The sequence below is a fragment of the Symphalangus syndactylus genome, chromosome 13 (assembly GCF_028878055.3).
Source record: "Symphalangus syndactylus isolate Jambi chromosome 13, NHGRI_mSymSyn1-v2.1_pri, whole genome shotgun sequence".
NCBI classification, from domain to species: Eukaryota; Metazoa; Chordata; class Mammalia; order Primates; family Hylobatidae; genus Symphalangus; species Symphalangus syndactylus.
The window spans coordinates 20,147,331-20,164,765 of NC_072435.2; the positions used below are offsets into that span (position 1 = coordinate 20,147,331).

The following is a 17,435-nucleotide window of genomic DNA, read 5'->3' on the forward strand; positions in this document are numbered from 1 at the left end:
TAGATTGAATTGTTTCATCAGTGAAGTAGATTACTTGGTTGCTGTGAAGCTTCAAAGGAACTCCCCAAGAAGGAAGAGGACAAAACTGTTTTTTTTTTTTTTTTTTTTTTTTTTTGAGATGGAGTTTTGCTCTTATTGGTCAGGCTGGAGTGCAATGGCTCGATCTCGGCTCACTGCAACCTCTGCCTCCTGGGTTCAAGTGATTCTTCTGCCTCAGCCTCCCGAGTAGCTGAGATTACAGGCATGGGCCACCACACCCGGCTAATTTTGTATTTTAGTAGAGACGGGGTTTCTCCATGTTGGTCAGGCTGGTCTCAGACTCCTGACCTCAAATGATCTGCCTGCCTCAGCCTCTCAAAGTGCTGAGATTACAGGCATGAGCCACAGCGCCCAACTGAGGACAAAACTTAAAATGTCCATGGTTTTTTTTTTTTTTTTTTTTTTTTTTTTTTTTTTTTTTTTTTTTTTTTTTGAGACGGAGTCTCGCTCTGTCGCCCAGGCTGGAGTGCAGTGGCGCAATCTCGGCTCACTGCAAGCTCCCCCTCCCGGGTTCACGCCATTCTCCTGCCTCAGCCTCTCCGAGTAGCTGGGACTACAAGCGCCCGCCACCACGCCCGGCTAATTTTTTCTATTTTTTAGTAGAGACGGGGTTTCACCATGGTCTCGATCTCCTGACCTCATGATCCGCCCGCCTCGGCCTCCCAAAGTGCTGGGATTACAAGCGTGAGCCACCGCGCCCGGCAAAATGTCCATGGTTAAAGATGCAATTGTCAAAAAATTTTTGGTCAATATTTTGTGGCCTAAAACTCAACATAGGCCAGGTGCGGTGGCTCACACCTGTAATCCCAGCACTTTGGGAGGCCTAGGCAGGCAGATCACGAGGTCAGGAGTTTGAGACCAGCCTGACCAACATAGAGTAACCCCATCTATGTAAAAAACTGGCACAGTTGAAAGGCAGAACATCTAGAGCTTTAAAAATCAAGAATTCCAGGCCGGGCGCGGTGGCTCACGCCTGTAATCCCAGCACTTTGGGAGGCTGAGGCGGGTGGATCACGAGGTCAGGAGATCGAGACCATCCTGGCTAACATGGTGAAACCCCGTCTCTACTAAAAATACAAAAAAATTAGCCAGGGGTGGTGACGGGCGCCTGTAGTCCCAGCTACGCGGGAGGCTGAGGCAGGAGAATGGCATGAACCCGGGAGGTGGAGCTTGCAGTGAGCTGAGATCGCACCACTGCACTCCAGCCTGGGCAACAGCGAGACTCCATCTCAAAAAATAAATAAATAAAATCAAGGATTCCACTTTAAAATGGAATCTTGAGGCCCCCACAAGATGGAAATACCACAGGATAGGGCTGTGTTTCCACAGTGCACCTCACTGCATGGACATTCCCTGAGGCTGGTGGGAGACCCAGCACCAATTAGCCCACTCTGTGATCTGTGATCGGCCCATCTCCCACAGGATTCTTACCCCTTGGTGATGAGTGTTTCTATAGGTCTCCAAGTGTTCAAACCATGCTTTTCTTATTTAAACACGCAAAGGAATTAGTACACCCTGCAGTAATAACCACTCACTGAAAACAAATGCTATCAGCCACGACCAAAACTGCAGCCCTTGCCAGTAACTTGCCAGCCACTGCACACCCAAAGATCATGTTCTTTCATAGAACAAAGTCACCCTTCATACCCCCCAAGCCAAAAGGTCAGAGAACTCAGTGTGAAAGAGATCAGAGCTTTAGACCTCAGATAAACTGCCTGCTACTCTTAAGACTCCATGAGGAAGACAGAAGACTCCATAAAAGGTATATGTGACACTTTACTGTGTTCCTCAAAGGGTCTCAGAGACATTAGAAGACTCCTCTAGATTTCTTTATGTGGTATCAAAGATAGGTAAAGGAAGAAAAAGTAGAAGAAAATGGGAGAACAACTCTAAGCCAATTTGGAGAGATTTTAAGTTTTTCAGAAGGCCAATAAACTTTACATCATACTAACAAGAAGCAAACAAAGGGACTAAACATATGTAAAAGGGAGTTTCAGTCAACAGAAAAAAAAAATTCCCAGAAACAGGATCCAAATGAGAAAATGCAGAAAGGTATTTTTTCTTAAAAAAAAAAGCAAATGAATATCAGCTTTTAATTAAGCTGACATCTGACCATAGAGTTCATTTTATTTACTTACTTTTGTGATGGAGTCTCACTCTGTCACCCAGGCTGGAGTTTGCTGTGGTTTGATAGCTCACTGCAACCTCCGCCTCCCAGGTTCAGGTGATTCTCCTGCCTCAGCCTCCCAAGTAGCTGGGCCTACAGGCACGCACCACCATGCCTGGCTAATTTTTGTATTTTCAGTAGAGATGGGGTTTCGCCACGTTGGTCAGGCTGGTCTCGAACTCCCAACCTCAGGTGATCCGCCCACCTTGGCCTCCCAAAGTGCTGGGATTACAGGCATGAGCCACTGTGCTTCGCCTATAGAGCTCTTTTTAAAAAACCTTTCAAATATCTTATCAGAGTATAGCCTGCACAAACAGAAAGTAGGCCTCCCATCCAATTTGTCTGGTTTTAGAACAAACATATATTGTTTCCTATTGTGCACACAAATATATTAATTTAGGAATTTCAAAAGATCTCCGTTTTGGCCATTGCATTTTAGGGTCGTCTCGAGTGACCTGGGTCCATTTACCTAAGTTTTTGGAAATAGGATCTCCATAGGTTTCGAAGGGTAGGGGGGTTTGCTCCTTAAGGGAAAGCTCAGTTTTGATGAGCAGTTTCCCATAATTGGAGAAATACTTTTTCAAAAGCGACCAAGGTTGGTACAGTGTATTTAGATGAAGTGTGTTGCTTTGTGAGCATCACTCCTCAATGAGTCACCAGTGAGTCGTAATTCACTCTTTTACGTGTCTTAGAATCTATGATCACCTGTGTTAGCAGAGTGCTCCAGGTACCAGATGACCAACCTTTATGTGAATCTTCTGGCTGAGCTGAAAGCCCCTGAAGGTGTTCTTCTTGCAGAAGAAGTAGGGAGACCCTATGAGGCCACTACGCATCATGAACAAACATCCCGACACCTTCATAAATCTCTAGTCACCTAGAATTGGGTTTAGAGGGAGCGAGTGCCTCTTCACTTAGGGACAAGAGAACTGATATGTGTGGGGAAAAGAAAGAGAGATCAGATTGTTACTGTGTCTGTGTAGAAAGAAGTAGACATAGGAGACTCCATTTTGTTCTGTACTAAGAAAAATTCTTCTGCCTTGAGATGCTGTTAATCTGTAACCTTACCCCCAACCCCATGCTCTCTGAAACATGTGCTGTGTCAAATTCAGGGTTAAATGGATTAAGGGCTGTGCAAGATGTGCTTTGTTTTTTTTGTTTTTTTGTTGTTTTTTTGAGACGGAGTCTCGCTCTGTCACCCAGGCTGGAGTGCAGTGGTGCAATCTTGGCTCAAGCTCACTGCAAGCTCCGCCTCCCGGGTTCACGCCATTCTCCTGCCTCAGCCTCTCCGAGTAGCTGGGACTACAGGCGCCTGCACCACGCTCGGCTAATTTTTTTTGTATTTTTAGTAGAGACGGGGTTTCACCATGGTCTCGATCTCCTGACCTCGTGATCTGCCCGCCTCGGCCTCCCAAAGTGCTGGGATTACAAGCGTGAGCCACCGCGCCCGGCCCAAGATGTGCTTTGTTAAACAGATGCTTGAAGGCAGCATGCTCCTTAAGAGTCATCACCACTCCCTAATCTCAAGTACCCAGGGACACAAAAACTGCGGAAGGCCGCAGGGACCTCTGCCTAGGAAAGTCAGGTACTGTCCAAGGTTTCTCCCCATGTGATAGTCTGAAATATGGCCTCGTGGGAAGGGAAAGACCTGACCGTCCCCCAGCGCGACACCCGTAAAGGGTCTGTGCTGAGGAGGATTAGTAAAACAGGAAGGAAGACCTCTTTGCAGTTGAGACAAGAGGAAGGCATCTGTCTCCTGCCCGTCCCTGGGCAATGGAATGTCTCGGTATAAAACCCGATTGTATGTTCCATCTACTGAGATAGGGGAAAACCGCCTTAGGGCTGGAGGTGGGACAGGCGGGCAGCAATACTGCGCTGTAAGGCATGGAGATGTTTATGTGTATGCATATCTAAAGCACAGCACTTGATTCTTTACCTTGTCTGTGATGCAGAGACCTTTGTTCACGTGTTTATCTGCTGACCTCTCCACTATTATCCTGTGACCCTGACACATCCCCCTCTCCCAGAAACACCCAAGAAGGATCAACAAATACCAAGGGAACTCAGAGGCCGGCGGGATCCTCTGTATGCTGAACGCTGGTCCCCTGGGCCCCCTTATTTCTTTCTCTATACTTTGTGTCTTTTTCTTTTCCAAGTCTCTCGTTCCACCTAATGAGAAACACCCACAGGTGTGGAGGGGCAACCCACCCCTTCAAATATGGTTTGGATGTGTGTCTCCTCCAAATCTCATGTTGAAATGTGATCTCCAATGTTGGACATGGGGCTTACTGGGAGGTGTTGGATCGTATATTAGGCCATTCCTGCATTACTATAAAGAAATACCTGAGGCTGTGTAATTTATAAAGAAAAGAGGTTTAATTGGATCACTGTTCTGAGGGCTGTACAAGCATGGCTTCAGAATCTGCTTCTTGCTAGGTTCTCAAGAAGCTTACAATCATGGCAGAAGGTAAAGGGGAGGAGGCCTCTCACCTGGTGAGAGCAGGAGAGAGAAAGGAAGGAGGTGCCACAGACTTTTAAATAACCAAATCTTGTGAGAACTCACTATCTTCAGGACAGCACCAAGAGATTCATGAGCGATTCACCCCCATGACCAAAACACCTCTTACCAGCCCCATCTCCAACATTGGGGATTACATTTCAACATGAGATTTGGAGGGGACAAATATCCAAACTATAGTATGGGGGCAGATCCCTCATGAATAGCTTGCCACCATCCCCCTTGGTGAGAAGTGAGCTCTTGCTCTGAGTTCATGAAAGATTTGGTTGTTTAAAAGTGTGTGATGGCTGGCTGCAGTGGCTGACGCCTGTAATCCCAACACTTTGGGAAGCTGAGGCGGGTGGATCACTTGAGGCCAGGAATTTGAGACTAGCCTGGCCAACATGGCAAAACCCTATCTCTACTAAAAATATTATACAAAAATTAGCTGACGTGGTGGTGCACACCTGTAATCCCAGCTACTCAGGAGGCTGAGGCAGGAGAATCACTTGAACCCGGGAGGCAGAGGTTGCAGTGAGCTGAGATCGTGCCATTGCACCCCAGCCTGGGCAACAAGAGTGAAACTCCATTTCAGAAAAAAAAAAAAAAAAAAGTGGGCCAGGCGCGGTGGCTCATGCCTGTAATCCTAGCACTCTGCTGGGAGGCCAAGGCGGGCGGATCACAAGGTCAGGAGATCAAGACCATCCTGGCTAACACGGTGAAACCCCGTCTCGACTAAAAATATTAAAAATTAGCTGGGCATGGTGGCGGGCGCCTGTAGTCCCAGCTACTCGGGAGGCTGAGGCAGGAGAATGGCGTGAACCTGGGAGGCGGAGGTTGCAATGAGCCGAGATCGTGCCACTGCACTCCAGCCTGGACGACGGTGAGACTCCTTCTCAAAAAAAAAAAAAAGGTGTGTGACACTTCCCCCCCTCTCTCTTGCTTCCTGTCTTGCCATGTGATATGCCAGCTCTTCCTTCATGTTCCATCATGATTGCAAGCTTCCTGAGGTCCCAACAGAAGCCATGCAGATGCTGGTGCCATGGCTGTACATCTTGCAGAACCATGAGCCAATTAATCCTCTTTTCTTTATAAATTACCCCGCCTTAGGTGTTCCTTTATAGTGACACAAAACAGACTAATGCAAGAACTCACCCTCATGCACCTTTCAGTTTGAAACAGAAATTGGTTACCATTGAGAAGACAAGACTGAGTTACAAGCAATAGGAAACAGCTGCAACTTTACAATCATGGTATGTAGGCAGGGCAGTGGCCCACGCCTGTAATCCCAGCACTTTGGGAGGCCAAGATGCGCCCATCACTTGAGGTCAGAAGTTTGAGACCAGCCCGGCCAACATGGTGAAACCCCGTCTCTACTAAAAATACAAAAATAAGCCAGGTGTGGTGGCACAAGCCTGTAATCCCAGCTACTGGAGGGGCTGAGGAAGAAGAATGGCTTGAACCCAAGAGGCAGAGCCGAGGTCGCTCCACCGCACTCCAGCCTGGGTGACAGACTGAGATGCTTCATCAAAAAACAAACACGGTGGCTCACGCCTGTAATCCCAGCACTTTGGGAGGCCAAGGTGGGAGGATCACCTGAGGTCGGGAGTTCGAGACCAGCCTGACCAACATGGAGAAATCCTGTCTCCACTAAAAATACAAAATTAGCCTGGCATGGTGGTGGGCGCCTGTAATTCCAGCTACTCAGGAGGCTGAGGCAAGAGAATCGCTTGAACCTGGGAGACGGAGGTTGCGGTGAGCCGAGATCACGCCATCGCACTCCAGCCTGGGCAAGAAGAATTGCCTTGAGACTCCGTCTCAAAAACAAACAAACAACTGAAACTTACCCTGGAATAGAGACAGGAGGCTGTGCTGTGGAGGTCCACATGGCTATAAAGGAAACTACATCTATTTTAAGTTGCAAATGCTAGTCTTTTTTTTTTTTTTGCCCCATTGAAAAGACCATTAATTTCCTTGGAGGTGAGGTCTCAGGTAGGGATGGGGCCTAGTAGGCTTAAGGCCACAGGAAGCAAATGACCCCCAGTCTACCCTTTTGTCTCTGCCCTGCAGGCCCATCACACTGGGGTCGGGAGGTCCTCAGGAGGGTGTCACACACGGCCTTAGGTAACGGCAAGTCCTTCCTATTCAGCTCTCTGTCCAGCCTCCAATTGAGGAGGCATAACAAGGGAAAGGTGAGACGCAGGGGGTTGGGGTGGGGGTGGGGGGGGGGAGTGGACACCAAATCCAGCAGAAATGAGCAGCTCCACCTTATCTGCTCTGAAGCTATCACTGTACCCACAGGTGTAAAGACGACTCCTCACATCGACTTTGGTAAACGAGTCAGTGACAGGCCTTGGCCAAGCTGAGACGTGGACGAAAACCTGAACGAGTGCCACTGGAAAGCCATCATCCTAGATTTGTCCTTCCAATGCTGAGAACCATGGGCATCCCTCTCCTGAGTGGGCTGTGTGACCCCAGGCCAGGCCCTCACACCTGGCTGACCAGAGCGCAGCCCAGGAGCCGGCAGTGAGCACACATGGACTCTCATTAGGGTGCCGTCTGTCAGCATCTGCAAACATGATGCTGAGTTGACCCAAAGCTTTTCTTTTTCCCAGAGGAGGAGGCTGACACTCACAGGCCACACCCTGATCCCCAGTCCCCTGTAGTCTCCTGTCTGCTGAGACGGCCCCCAGGAAGCCTTGAATAGAGGCCTCAGGGGGAAAATGTCCTCAGCGTCCATCTAGCGGCCAGTTTGTATGCACGTCATAAGTTTCTCTAGGCCACCCCTACCCCATGTCCGCATCCCCTCACCTCAGCATCCACTCTCATAACACATGAAGTAGCACCACCATGCAGTGCTGCCTTTGCCGGCCTCCTATGCTGACATGTCCTCCCTCTGATGGTTCTGCAGTGTTACCTCTTTGAGGATGGAGGTGTGAGCTATGGCTAAACTGGCAAATCCTGTCCCCACCTGCAAATGGAACCACAGCCAAAGGGTCTCCCTCGTCCCTGACTCTCAGGCACAGAGCTTTTCCCCATCGTGGATCTGAAGAGCACTCGGACCCTTTAGCTGTGGAAGGGATTCACAGAAGGCCAAGAAAGGGTGGGGCTGCGACCTGTGACCTCAGACCTTCGCTGGCTTCAGGACTGGGCTTGGCTTCCCTCCCCGGCGCACCTTCCGATGATGTCCCTGAAGGAAACCTGGCCCCGGGGTGCAGTCTGGTGCTGCAGCATTGGTCTTCTCTGTGGTGTGCATCCTCTGGTGGTGTAAGAGGGCCGGGCGCTCACGGAAGGCGCGACCACACTGCGTGCACACGAAGGGCTTCTCGCCTGTGTGAATGCGCCGGTGGCTGAGCAGCACAGCGCCCTTGGCGAAGGCCTTGCCACAGTCCCCACAGCGGAAAGGCCGCTCGCCCGTGTGCAGGAGCTGGTGCTGGGTGAGGTTGGAGCTGCGGCTAAAGGAGCGGCCGCACTGGGCGCAGGCGAAGGGCTTCTCGCCTGTGTGCACGCGCTGGTGCAAAAAGAGCGAGGAGCCCTGGCTGAAGGCGGCACCGCAGAGCGCGCACACAAAGGGCTTCTCGCCCGTGTGCGTACGCTCATGCTGGATCAGGTGCGAGTTGCGGCAGAAGCGGCGGCCACACTGTGCGCAGGCATAAGGACGCCCGCCCGCGTGGATCTTGCGGTGCTGGCTGAGGTTGGAGCCGTGGCTGAAGGCCTTGCCGCACTCGGAGCAGCGGAAGGACTTCTCGGCCGTGTGGATGCGCTGGTGCCGCACCAGTGAGGAGCTATGCCGGAAGGCCTTGCCGCACACGGGGCACGCGTAGGGCGTCTCGCCGCTGTGGATGCGCTGGTGCTGCGTCAAGTGCGACGTCTGGCTGAAGGCCTTGCCGCACTGGGCGCACTCGTAGGGCCGCTCCCCGGTGTGGGTGCGTAGGTGCTTGAGGAGGTCGGAGCTCTTCACGAACACTTTGCTGCATGCCCTGCATTCGAAGGACTTCTCCCCAGCGTGAAGAGCCTCGCCCAGCTCGTCCCAGGTCGAGGGCTCCTGGCCACCAAGGAGTTTATGAGGCTCCTGCCAAGCTGCACCCATTCTGCGATCCCTGCCACCACTAGCGGCCTTCAGGTCCCGGGCATTCCCGAAGGCTCTCCCAGGGACCTCCTGTGCACATGGCTTCTGCCGCTCAGGCGTCCTGGGCTGCCTCCCAGGCACCCGGTACTCTGCGAAGGTCTTTTCTCTGGGCCGGCTGCTCTTGGGGGGCCTGAGTGGGGAGGTCAGTCGCAGGCTGACGCTGGCCTGGTCACTGCCTGAGCCTAGCAGGAGCCTCTCCCAGTAGATCACCGACACCCCTGTGGGTTTTCTCTCCCGAGATGGGGAGGCACCCCGCTGTCTTTGAAGGTTTTTTACACTGTGGCAGGCACCGGCAACGGGGAAGACGCTAGTAGTCATCCGAGGTGGGGTATCTGGGAAAGCTCGTGGCCATTCTCCAGAAACATCTTCATCCTCTGTCAAACTCCAGGAACCTAAAGGCAGAGAAACGGTGGTTGCTGGGGGCATCCTGGTTAGGAGAGGACCAGGGCATGCTGAGTGGACAGGCAAGAAGGAAGCCGGGAGCTGGCACAAAAGCTTAGGGAAAAAGAAGAGGTGAGGCCGGCTCTGCAGGAGGGACTGGGGTTTGGAGGAAGCATCTGCCCTGACAGGTGTGGCACTGACTGCAGTGGGGACTCGGATGATCAAGGCGGCAGCCCCCAGACACCCAGGATGTGAAGCTGAGAAAAACTGAGCAGCTGCTGCGTGCCACCCAGGTCTCCACCCTGGCTGTTCCACCCCCTCCCTTTCCATAGCTCACTCCCTTCTCCCCTGGTGCCCCATCTCGGGCACCCACTCCCAAACCTGCTCTTGCAATGACCTCCATCCAATGCTCAAGACTGCATTCCTGAATCCTACTTACTCACTGCGTCTCCCCTAGCACCATCAGCCCCACAAAGGCAGGACCATGAGTGTCCTGGTCAAGGCTGTGTCTACAATGCCTGCAAGCCCTCAAGAAACATTTGATGAATACAAAGATAAATGATGGGAGAAATAAATACCTATCAATAATGGCTGCTAGTTGTGGAGGATTCAAAGCCACACAGCCCAGCTGAAGGTAGGCCCTTCTGTGTGAACCCAGCTCCTGTGCCCTTGGAGCTCTCCCTTCAAGGGCACCTACTAAGGCAGCAGCCTCCAGGAGAGGCTGATGATGGAAGAGAAGGGAGTCAGGTGGGAGGCAGGAGAGGAGGATGTGTTTCCAGAGTCAGAAAAGCAGGGACATGGGCTTGGCCACAGGTTGGTCCTGAGTTCACCCCACCTGAGCTCCCACTCACCAGAGTTGAGCCTCCCGTAGGTGTTCCTGGCCAGGGTCATGTCCTTTCCACTGGGAACCCAGGGCTCCTCGCCACGCTCAAGTTGAATGACCACACGAGGTCGGGAGGTGGAGAGTCCTGTGAGGAGGAGCAGGTGAGAGCCCAGCTCCAGGTCAAGACAACCCACCTCCCAACAGACAGCAGGAGTCAGGGCTTCATGGAAATAGAGTTATCTGTGCAACTGGGAGAATCTAAAGATAGCACAGGGCAAGGGGCTCACAGGAATAGCTCATGCGTCCCCAGAGCGGCAACTGTGCCCAGAGCACCAAAGGAACGGGACTGAGCCCAGGCCTGGGAGAGGCCACAGCTGGACAGGGCGGCAGGGAGTGGTTGACCCAACCAAACTGCATGTCTACAGGACCAGACCCCTGTTCCACATGGCCCCGGCCAGATTTGATCCTGCTCATCAACCAGGAGGGAAGTGAAGAGGCAGTCCAAGTGCACTTTTCGTGGAGCACCCAGGGCCTTACCAAGTGAGGTCACAAGTGTGAAGTTTTCCAGCATCACGTGGCGGTACAGGGCCCTCTGCGCTGTGTCAAGGAGCCCCCACTCCTCCTGGGAGAAGTACACGGCCACATCCTCGAAGGTCATCAGGTCCTACAATAGCAGGGAGGTGGAGGTAGGCATGGTCTAAGGTATGGCTGTGAGCCAGGACCAAGCTCCCCATCCCAACAGTCACCTCCCCTGGTGTCCCTCCTTCCCTGGGTTCCACTACAGGATTATCTTCAGGTGGCACTTCCCTCACCTGTCTGGGACCCCTCCCCTCTGCCCTCCTGGTTCAGGCCCCAGATGGCTTCTTGACTTCCCCACTGGCCACCCTTACATAAGCAGGCCAGAGCAAGCCCTGGCTGGGCCCTTAGCTGCCACACCAAGGGCAGCCCCAAGTATCCACTCATGACTCAGCATGACCATTCATGACCCTCCCCAGATGTGCCCTTCTTGCTTTTGTAATAAGCAATGGTGTAAGTCCCAGCTGCGGACACCCCCCCCCCCGCCCCACCCCTCCGGCATGTCCATCACTGAGACCTTCCCCTGCTGCGCTTGCCTGACACTTCCAGGCTGCTCATCCAGCCGGAGGGACTGGATGATCTCCACCAGTCATCATAGGGGAGCAGCCCCAAGAACCTGTGAACACAGAGGAACTCAATCCCTTCCTCCCTCCACATGGCGCCCCCTCAATTTCTTTCTTTCTTTTTTTTTTTTTGGAGAGAGAGTCTCTCTCTGTCACCCAGGCTGGAGTGCAGTGGCGCAATCTCGGCTCACTGCAAGCTCCGCCTCCCGGGTTCACGCCATTCTCCTGCCTCAGCCTCTCCGAGTAGCTGGGACTACAGGCTCCCGCCACCAAGCCTAATTTTTTTTGATTTTTAGTGGAGACCGGGTTTCACCGTGTGAGCCAGGATGGTCTCGATCTCGGCGCTCCCTCAATTTCTTTCCCACATTGCTGCCACCCTCTCCTACTCAGCCACCTGCCGAACTCCTCCCCTGATAGCCTCAGGCACCCCAGCCGGTTTTCTTTACCCTCAAGCTGTAACTCCGCAGGCCTGACTGCTCATCGCCTTCCTCAGCCCAGTTTATAGGCCCTGTCCTCAGCCCAGGACACCAACAACGTCAGGTTCAATGACATGACCAACCTGGGACATCCCAGACTCCTGATCTTTCCCCTGAAGGAAACCTGCTTTCCTTTCAATTTTTCTATCTACAGCAGCTCCCTTCTTCCAGGCGCTCAGGCTGAACAACATGGGGTACTTAGTTCTTCAAACAGCCCACACCTGATGCATCCGCAGATCCACCAGAATTCACCTGGTCGCCCAACTCCACTGCTGCCCAGACTGGGGCAGTCGGTTCTTCCCTTCATGCAGACACCCCTGCATGTCTGTTCTCCACGCAACGAACTGTGGAACCGTTTTAAAGTCCCAACTCAGAGAATGTCCTGATTCTGTTCAAAAATTTCTATGTCTCCCGACGCCCTCGAGATAAAGCCCACCCCCTCGCCTGCTACTGCAGCCACACACGTCCCCTCTCCTCCAGCTCCACATCGAGAGCGCTCAGTCCCAGAAGCACCTGGGCTTCGGCTCCCCTCCCCGGTTTTGCACACGCAGGCCTCTCCCCTCGGAGCTTCCTTCAGGACCTCAGCCCCCTGGCTGCCGGAAGTCGGGAGCTCACCAGTGCCCTGGACACAGGAGTTTGCACTGACCCCTGCAACCCCCCAGGGCAGGGAGAGGAAGGACGACTAGGCGAGGTCTAGGAAGCGGCCTCCCTCTATGTGAGCAGGGACTCCCCCGCCTCCCCGGCGCGGGCTTGTCAGCGCCACCGCCGCCAGCGGAACCCGCAACAGGGAGGGAAGAAAGGCGTGGACCACCCGGCACCGCCATCCCCACCCGCAGCGTCCCGCGGCTGCCCGCGCCTCAGCCTCCCCGGCAGTCATGGGCGCAGAATGCCCAGTGCGCTGCCTCCTGGGCTTCCGCGGGGCAGGAGAACGCGTGGTTCCCGCCGGGGCCCGACCGCCCCCGGGCCGCCCACGTCATACTCGAAGATACCGAGGCTTGGGGGCGCGGCCGGCTGCTCGCGGTCCGTACCTTCCTCGCCGCCCGCCTCGGGCCACGACCCGCGCGCCACAGCCCAGACCACCTGTGTGGCCTGACGCGAGCAGCCAAGTGACAGTCCCAGCGCCGGAAGTCCAGCCCCCATAGCGCACATTGGCCCAATACGTGCGCAGACGCTTGCGCACAGCCTTCTGGGTTATGTGGTTCCTGCCTGTTTTTCGGCGTGGAGGCGGGGCCATTACCAGTCTCCATGGCAACGGCTAAGCGCCGCCGCGCTAGGCACCGGGAAATGGAGTAGCGCAGCTGCTGCGGGTTTCCAAGGGCTCCGTGGCACTGGTTGAGTCGCCGGCAGGTTGTCCCGCGTCGGGTATTCCCAGTTCCTGGCGCCCACCTAAGCAGCCCTGGAGACTAAACCCTGCAGATGTGAAAGCAGAAACTGCGGAGGTTCCAGAAGGCAACACCAGCAGGGAGCACGGAGGAGAAAACGCACCGGGTAGGGCAGGTGTAGGTGGAGGAGCCGATGCCTGGAGCTCCGGGTTCCCTTCCCAGCTCAGCCTCTCACTGACTGTGCATCCTGGGCGAGGGTTTGACCTCTCTGTGTGTCACTGTCCCGTAAAGGTTTAAGGTCCGTTTTTCAACCTCTACACCAAGAATTCTCAGCCTGTAATGACGCTACCCGCTTGTCATTTGTCTTGAGTCTGTTCTTGGACACTCGCCCAAAACTTGTTTTCCTTGCAACTTGGACGAGCAGAAGGTAATTCCCCAGCCTTGCTTGTCCTTAGACCATCTAGTTCTTGCTTTGCCCCACACATCACAACATTGATGCTTTGTTCCTTTTTTCTCTGGACCAATCTAAGTGTCTTTGACACATAACAACAAAAGGCAGGGCAGTCTCAATGTAGACTGACCATGTTGTTGGCAGAGAATAAATGATTCTCTCTTTGTTGCTTCCCTGTGAGAGTCTTGTTTTTAGGACCCTTAGACAGTTCTCAGATGTCAAGTATGTTAATTCATCTTGTCTTCCTCTATACCCACCTCCATCTATAAATATCTGTCTACTGTCAGCTATAACTGTCCACAGAATTGATTCTACTTGTAGATGCCTGTAGTGTAAGATAGCTCGACAATTTTTGAATGTTTTTATTTAAATTTTTCCTGCTTTGAAAGAATTTAAGAACACTTAAGTACTATTGTGATTTAATCAAATCCTTAGAGGCATTATTAACATTTCAAGCAATTTTTTTTTACTTTTTTTTTTTTTTGAGACAGCGTCTCACTCTGTTACCCAGGATGGAGTGCAGTGGTGCATATTCAGGTCACTGCAACCTCTGCCTCCCATTCTCAAACAATCCTGCAACCTCAGCCTCCCAAGTAACTGGAACTACAGGCAGGAGCCACGATGCCTGGTGTATTAGTCTGTTTTCACGTTGCTGATAAAGACATATCTGAGACTGGGTAATTTATAAAGAAAAAGAGGTTTAGTGGACTCACAGTTCCACGTGGCTGGAGAGGCCTCACAATCATGGCAGAAGGTGAAAGGCATGTCTTACATGGCAGCAGGCAAGAGCAAATGAGAGTCAAGCAAAAGAGGAAACCCCTTATGAAACCATCAGATCTCGGCCGGGCACGGTGGCTCAAGCCTGTAATCCCAGCACTTTGGGAGGCCGAGGCCGGCGGATCACGAGGTCAGGAGATCGAGACCATCCTAGCTAACACGGTGAAACCCCGTCTCTACTAAAAAATACAAAAAAATTAGCCGGGCATGTTGGCGGGTGCCTGTAGTCCCAGCTACTGGGGAGGCTGAGGCAGGAGAATGGCGTGAACCCAGGAGGCGGAGCTTGCAGTGAGCCGAGATGCGCCACTGCACTCCAGCCTGGGGGACAGAGCGAGACTCCGTCTCAAAAAAAAAAAAAAAAAAGAAACCATCAGATCTCGTGAGACTTATTCACTACCACAAGAACAGTATGGGGGATGGCCGGGCGCAGTGGCTCACGCCTGTAATCCCAGCACTTTGGGAGGCTAAGGCGGGCAGATCACAAGGTCAGGAGATCGAGACCATCCTGGCTAACACGGTGAAACCCCGTCTCTACTAAAAATACAAACAAAATTAGCAGGGCAAGGTTGCGGGCACCTATGGTCCCAGCTACTCGGGAGGCTGAGGCAGGATAATGGCGTGAACCCCGGGGGGCGGAGCCTGCAGTGAGCCGAGATTGCGCCACTGCACTCCAGTCTGGACGACAGCGAGACTCCATCTCAAAAAAAAAAAAAAAAAAAAAAAACCAGTGTGGGGGAAACTGTCCCCATGATTCAGTTTTCTCTAACTGGGGCCCCTTCCACAACATGTGGGAATTATGAAAGCTACAATTCAAAATGAGATTTGCGTGGGGACACAGCCAAACCATATCATTCGCTCCTCGCCCCTCCCAAATCTCATGCTCACATTTCAGAACCAATCATGCCTTCCCAACAGTCCCCCAAAGTCTACTTAGTTTAGCATTAGCTCAAAAGTCCACAGTCCGGAATCTCATCTGAGACAAGGCAATTCCCTTCTTTCTATGAGCCTGTAAAATCAAAAGCAAGTTAGTCACTTCCAAGATACAATTGGAGTACAGCCATTGGATAAATAAACCTGTTCCAAATGGGGAAATTGGCCAAAACAAAGGGGCTAAAGGCCCCATGAAAGTCTGAAATCCAGCAGGACAGTCGAATCTTAAAGTTCCAAAATAATCTCCTTTGACTCCATGTCTCACATCCAGGTCACGCTGATACAAGCAGTGGGTTCCCATGGTCTTGGGCAGCTGTGGCTCTGTGGCTTTGCAGGGTACAGCCTCCCTCCCAGCTGCTTTCATGGGCTGGTGTTGAGTGTCTGTGGCTTTTCCAGGTGCATGGTCCAAGCTGTTGGTTGTATCTACCATTCTGGAGTCTGGAGGACGGTGGCCCTCTTCTCACAGCTCCACTAGGCAGTACTCCAGTGGGGACTCAGTGTGGGGTCTTCAACCCCACATTTCCCTTCAGCACTGCCCTACCAGAGGTTCTCCATGAAGGTACTGCCCCTGCAGCAAACTTTTGCCTGGTCCAAATCCGGGCATTTCCATACATCTTCTGAAATCTAGGTGGAGGTTCCCAAACCTCAATTCTTGAGTTCTGTGCTCCCACAGGCTCAACACCACGTGGGAGCTGCCAAGGCTTGAGGCTTGCACCCTCTGAAGCCATGGCTTAAGCTGTACCTTGGCTCCTTTTAGCCATGGATCAAGCAGCTGGGATGCAGGGCACCAAGTCTCTAGGCTGCACACAGCAGGAGGAGCCCATGAAACCATTTTTTTCTCCTAGGACTCTGGGCCTGTGATGGGAAGGGCTGCCACAAAGGTCTGTGACATGTCCTGGAGACATTTTCCCCATTGCCTGGGCGATTAACATTTGACTCCTGGTTACTTATGCAAATTTCTTGAATTTCTCCACAGAAAAATGTTTTTCTTTTCTGTTGCATGGTCAGGCTGCAAATTTTCTGAACTTTTATGCTCTATTTCCCTTTTAAAACTGAATGCTTTTAACAGCATCAAAGTCACCTCTTGAATGCTTTGCTGCTTAGAAATTTCTTCCACCAGATACTTTATTTTTATTTTTTTTGAGATGGAGTCTCACTCTGTCGCCCAGGCTGGAGTACAGTGGCGCAATCTTGGCTCACTGCAAGCTCTGCCTCCTAGGTTCATGCCAGTCTCCTGCCTCAGCCTCCTGAGTAGCTGGGAACTACAGGCACCCACCATCATGCCTGGCTAATTTTTTTTGTATTTTTTTTAGTAGAGACGGGGTTTCACCATGTTAGCCAGGATGGTCTTGATCTCCTGACCTCGTGATCCGCCCACCTCGGCCTCCCAAAGTGCTGGGATTACAGGCGTGAGCCACTGCACCCGGACCAGATACTTTAAGTCATCTCTCTCAAATCCAAAGTTCCACAAATCTCTATGGCAGGGGCAAAATGCCACCAGTCTCTTTGCTAAAACATAGCAAGCATCACCTTTACTCCAGTTCCCAACAACTTCCTCATCTCCATTTGAGACTACCTCAGCCTGGAGTTCATTGCCCATATCATTATCAGCATTTTGGTCAAAGCCATTCAACAAGTCTCTAGGAAGTTCCAAACATTCCCACATTTTCCTGTCTTCTTCTGAGGCTTCCAAACTGTTCCAACCTCTGCCTGTTACCCAATTCCAAAGTTGCCTCCACATTTTCAGGTATCTTTATAGCAGTACCCCACTCTACCAATTTACTGTATTCATCTGATTTCACATTGCTGATAAGGACATACTCGAGACTGGATAATTTATGAAGACAAAGAGGTTTAATGGACTCACAGTTCATGTGGCTGGGAGGCCTCACAATCATGGCAGAAGGTGAAAGGCATGTCTTACATGGCAGCAGGTAAGAGCAAATGAGAGCCAAGCAAAAGAAGAAACCCCTTATAAAACCATCAGTTCTCTTGAGACTTATTCACTACCACGAGAACAGTGTGGGGAAGCCGCCCCCATGACTCACTTATCTCCTGCTGGGTCCCTCCCACATGTGGCAATTATGGGAGTTACAATTCAAGATGAGATTTGGGTGGGGATACAGCCAAACCATATCACTTGGCTAATTTTACGTACTTTTTTTTTTGTAGAAATGGGGTTTTACCATGTTTCTCAGGCTGGTCTTGAACTCCTGTACTCAAGCAACCCACCTGCCTCAGCCTCCCAAACTGCTAGGATTGCAGTCATGACCCATCATGTCCAATCTCAAGTAATGTTTAATGTTT

The 17,435-nt window shown here is 52.0% G+C and overlaps 1 protein-coding gene across 1 annotated transcript in view; it reads right to left on the reverse strand.

The window, feature by feature from the left end:
* Window positions 1-1,927: 1,927 nt before the first annotated feature.
* ZNF324B (zinc finger protein 324B) overlaps window positions 1,928-17,435 on the reverse strand; it is a 45,244-nt gene continuing 29,736 nt past the window's right edge. The window contains 4 exon segments of the mRNA XM_055236207.2: window positions 1,928-7,923; window positions 7,926-9,221; window positions 10,062-10,178; window positions 10,571-10,697. Coding sequence (XP_055092182.2) covers window positions 7,784-7,923; window positions 7,926-9,221; window positions 10,062-10,178; window positions 10,571-10,697 — 1,680 coding nt within the window. The 3' untranslated portion in view covers window positions 1,928-7,783.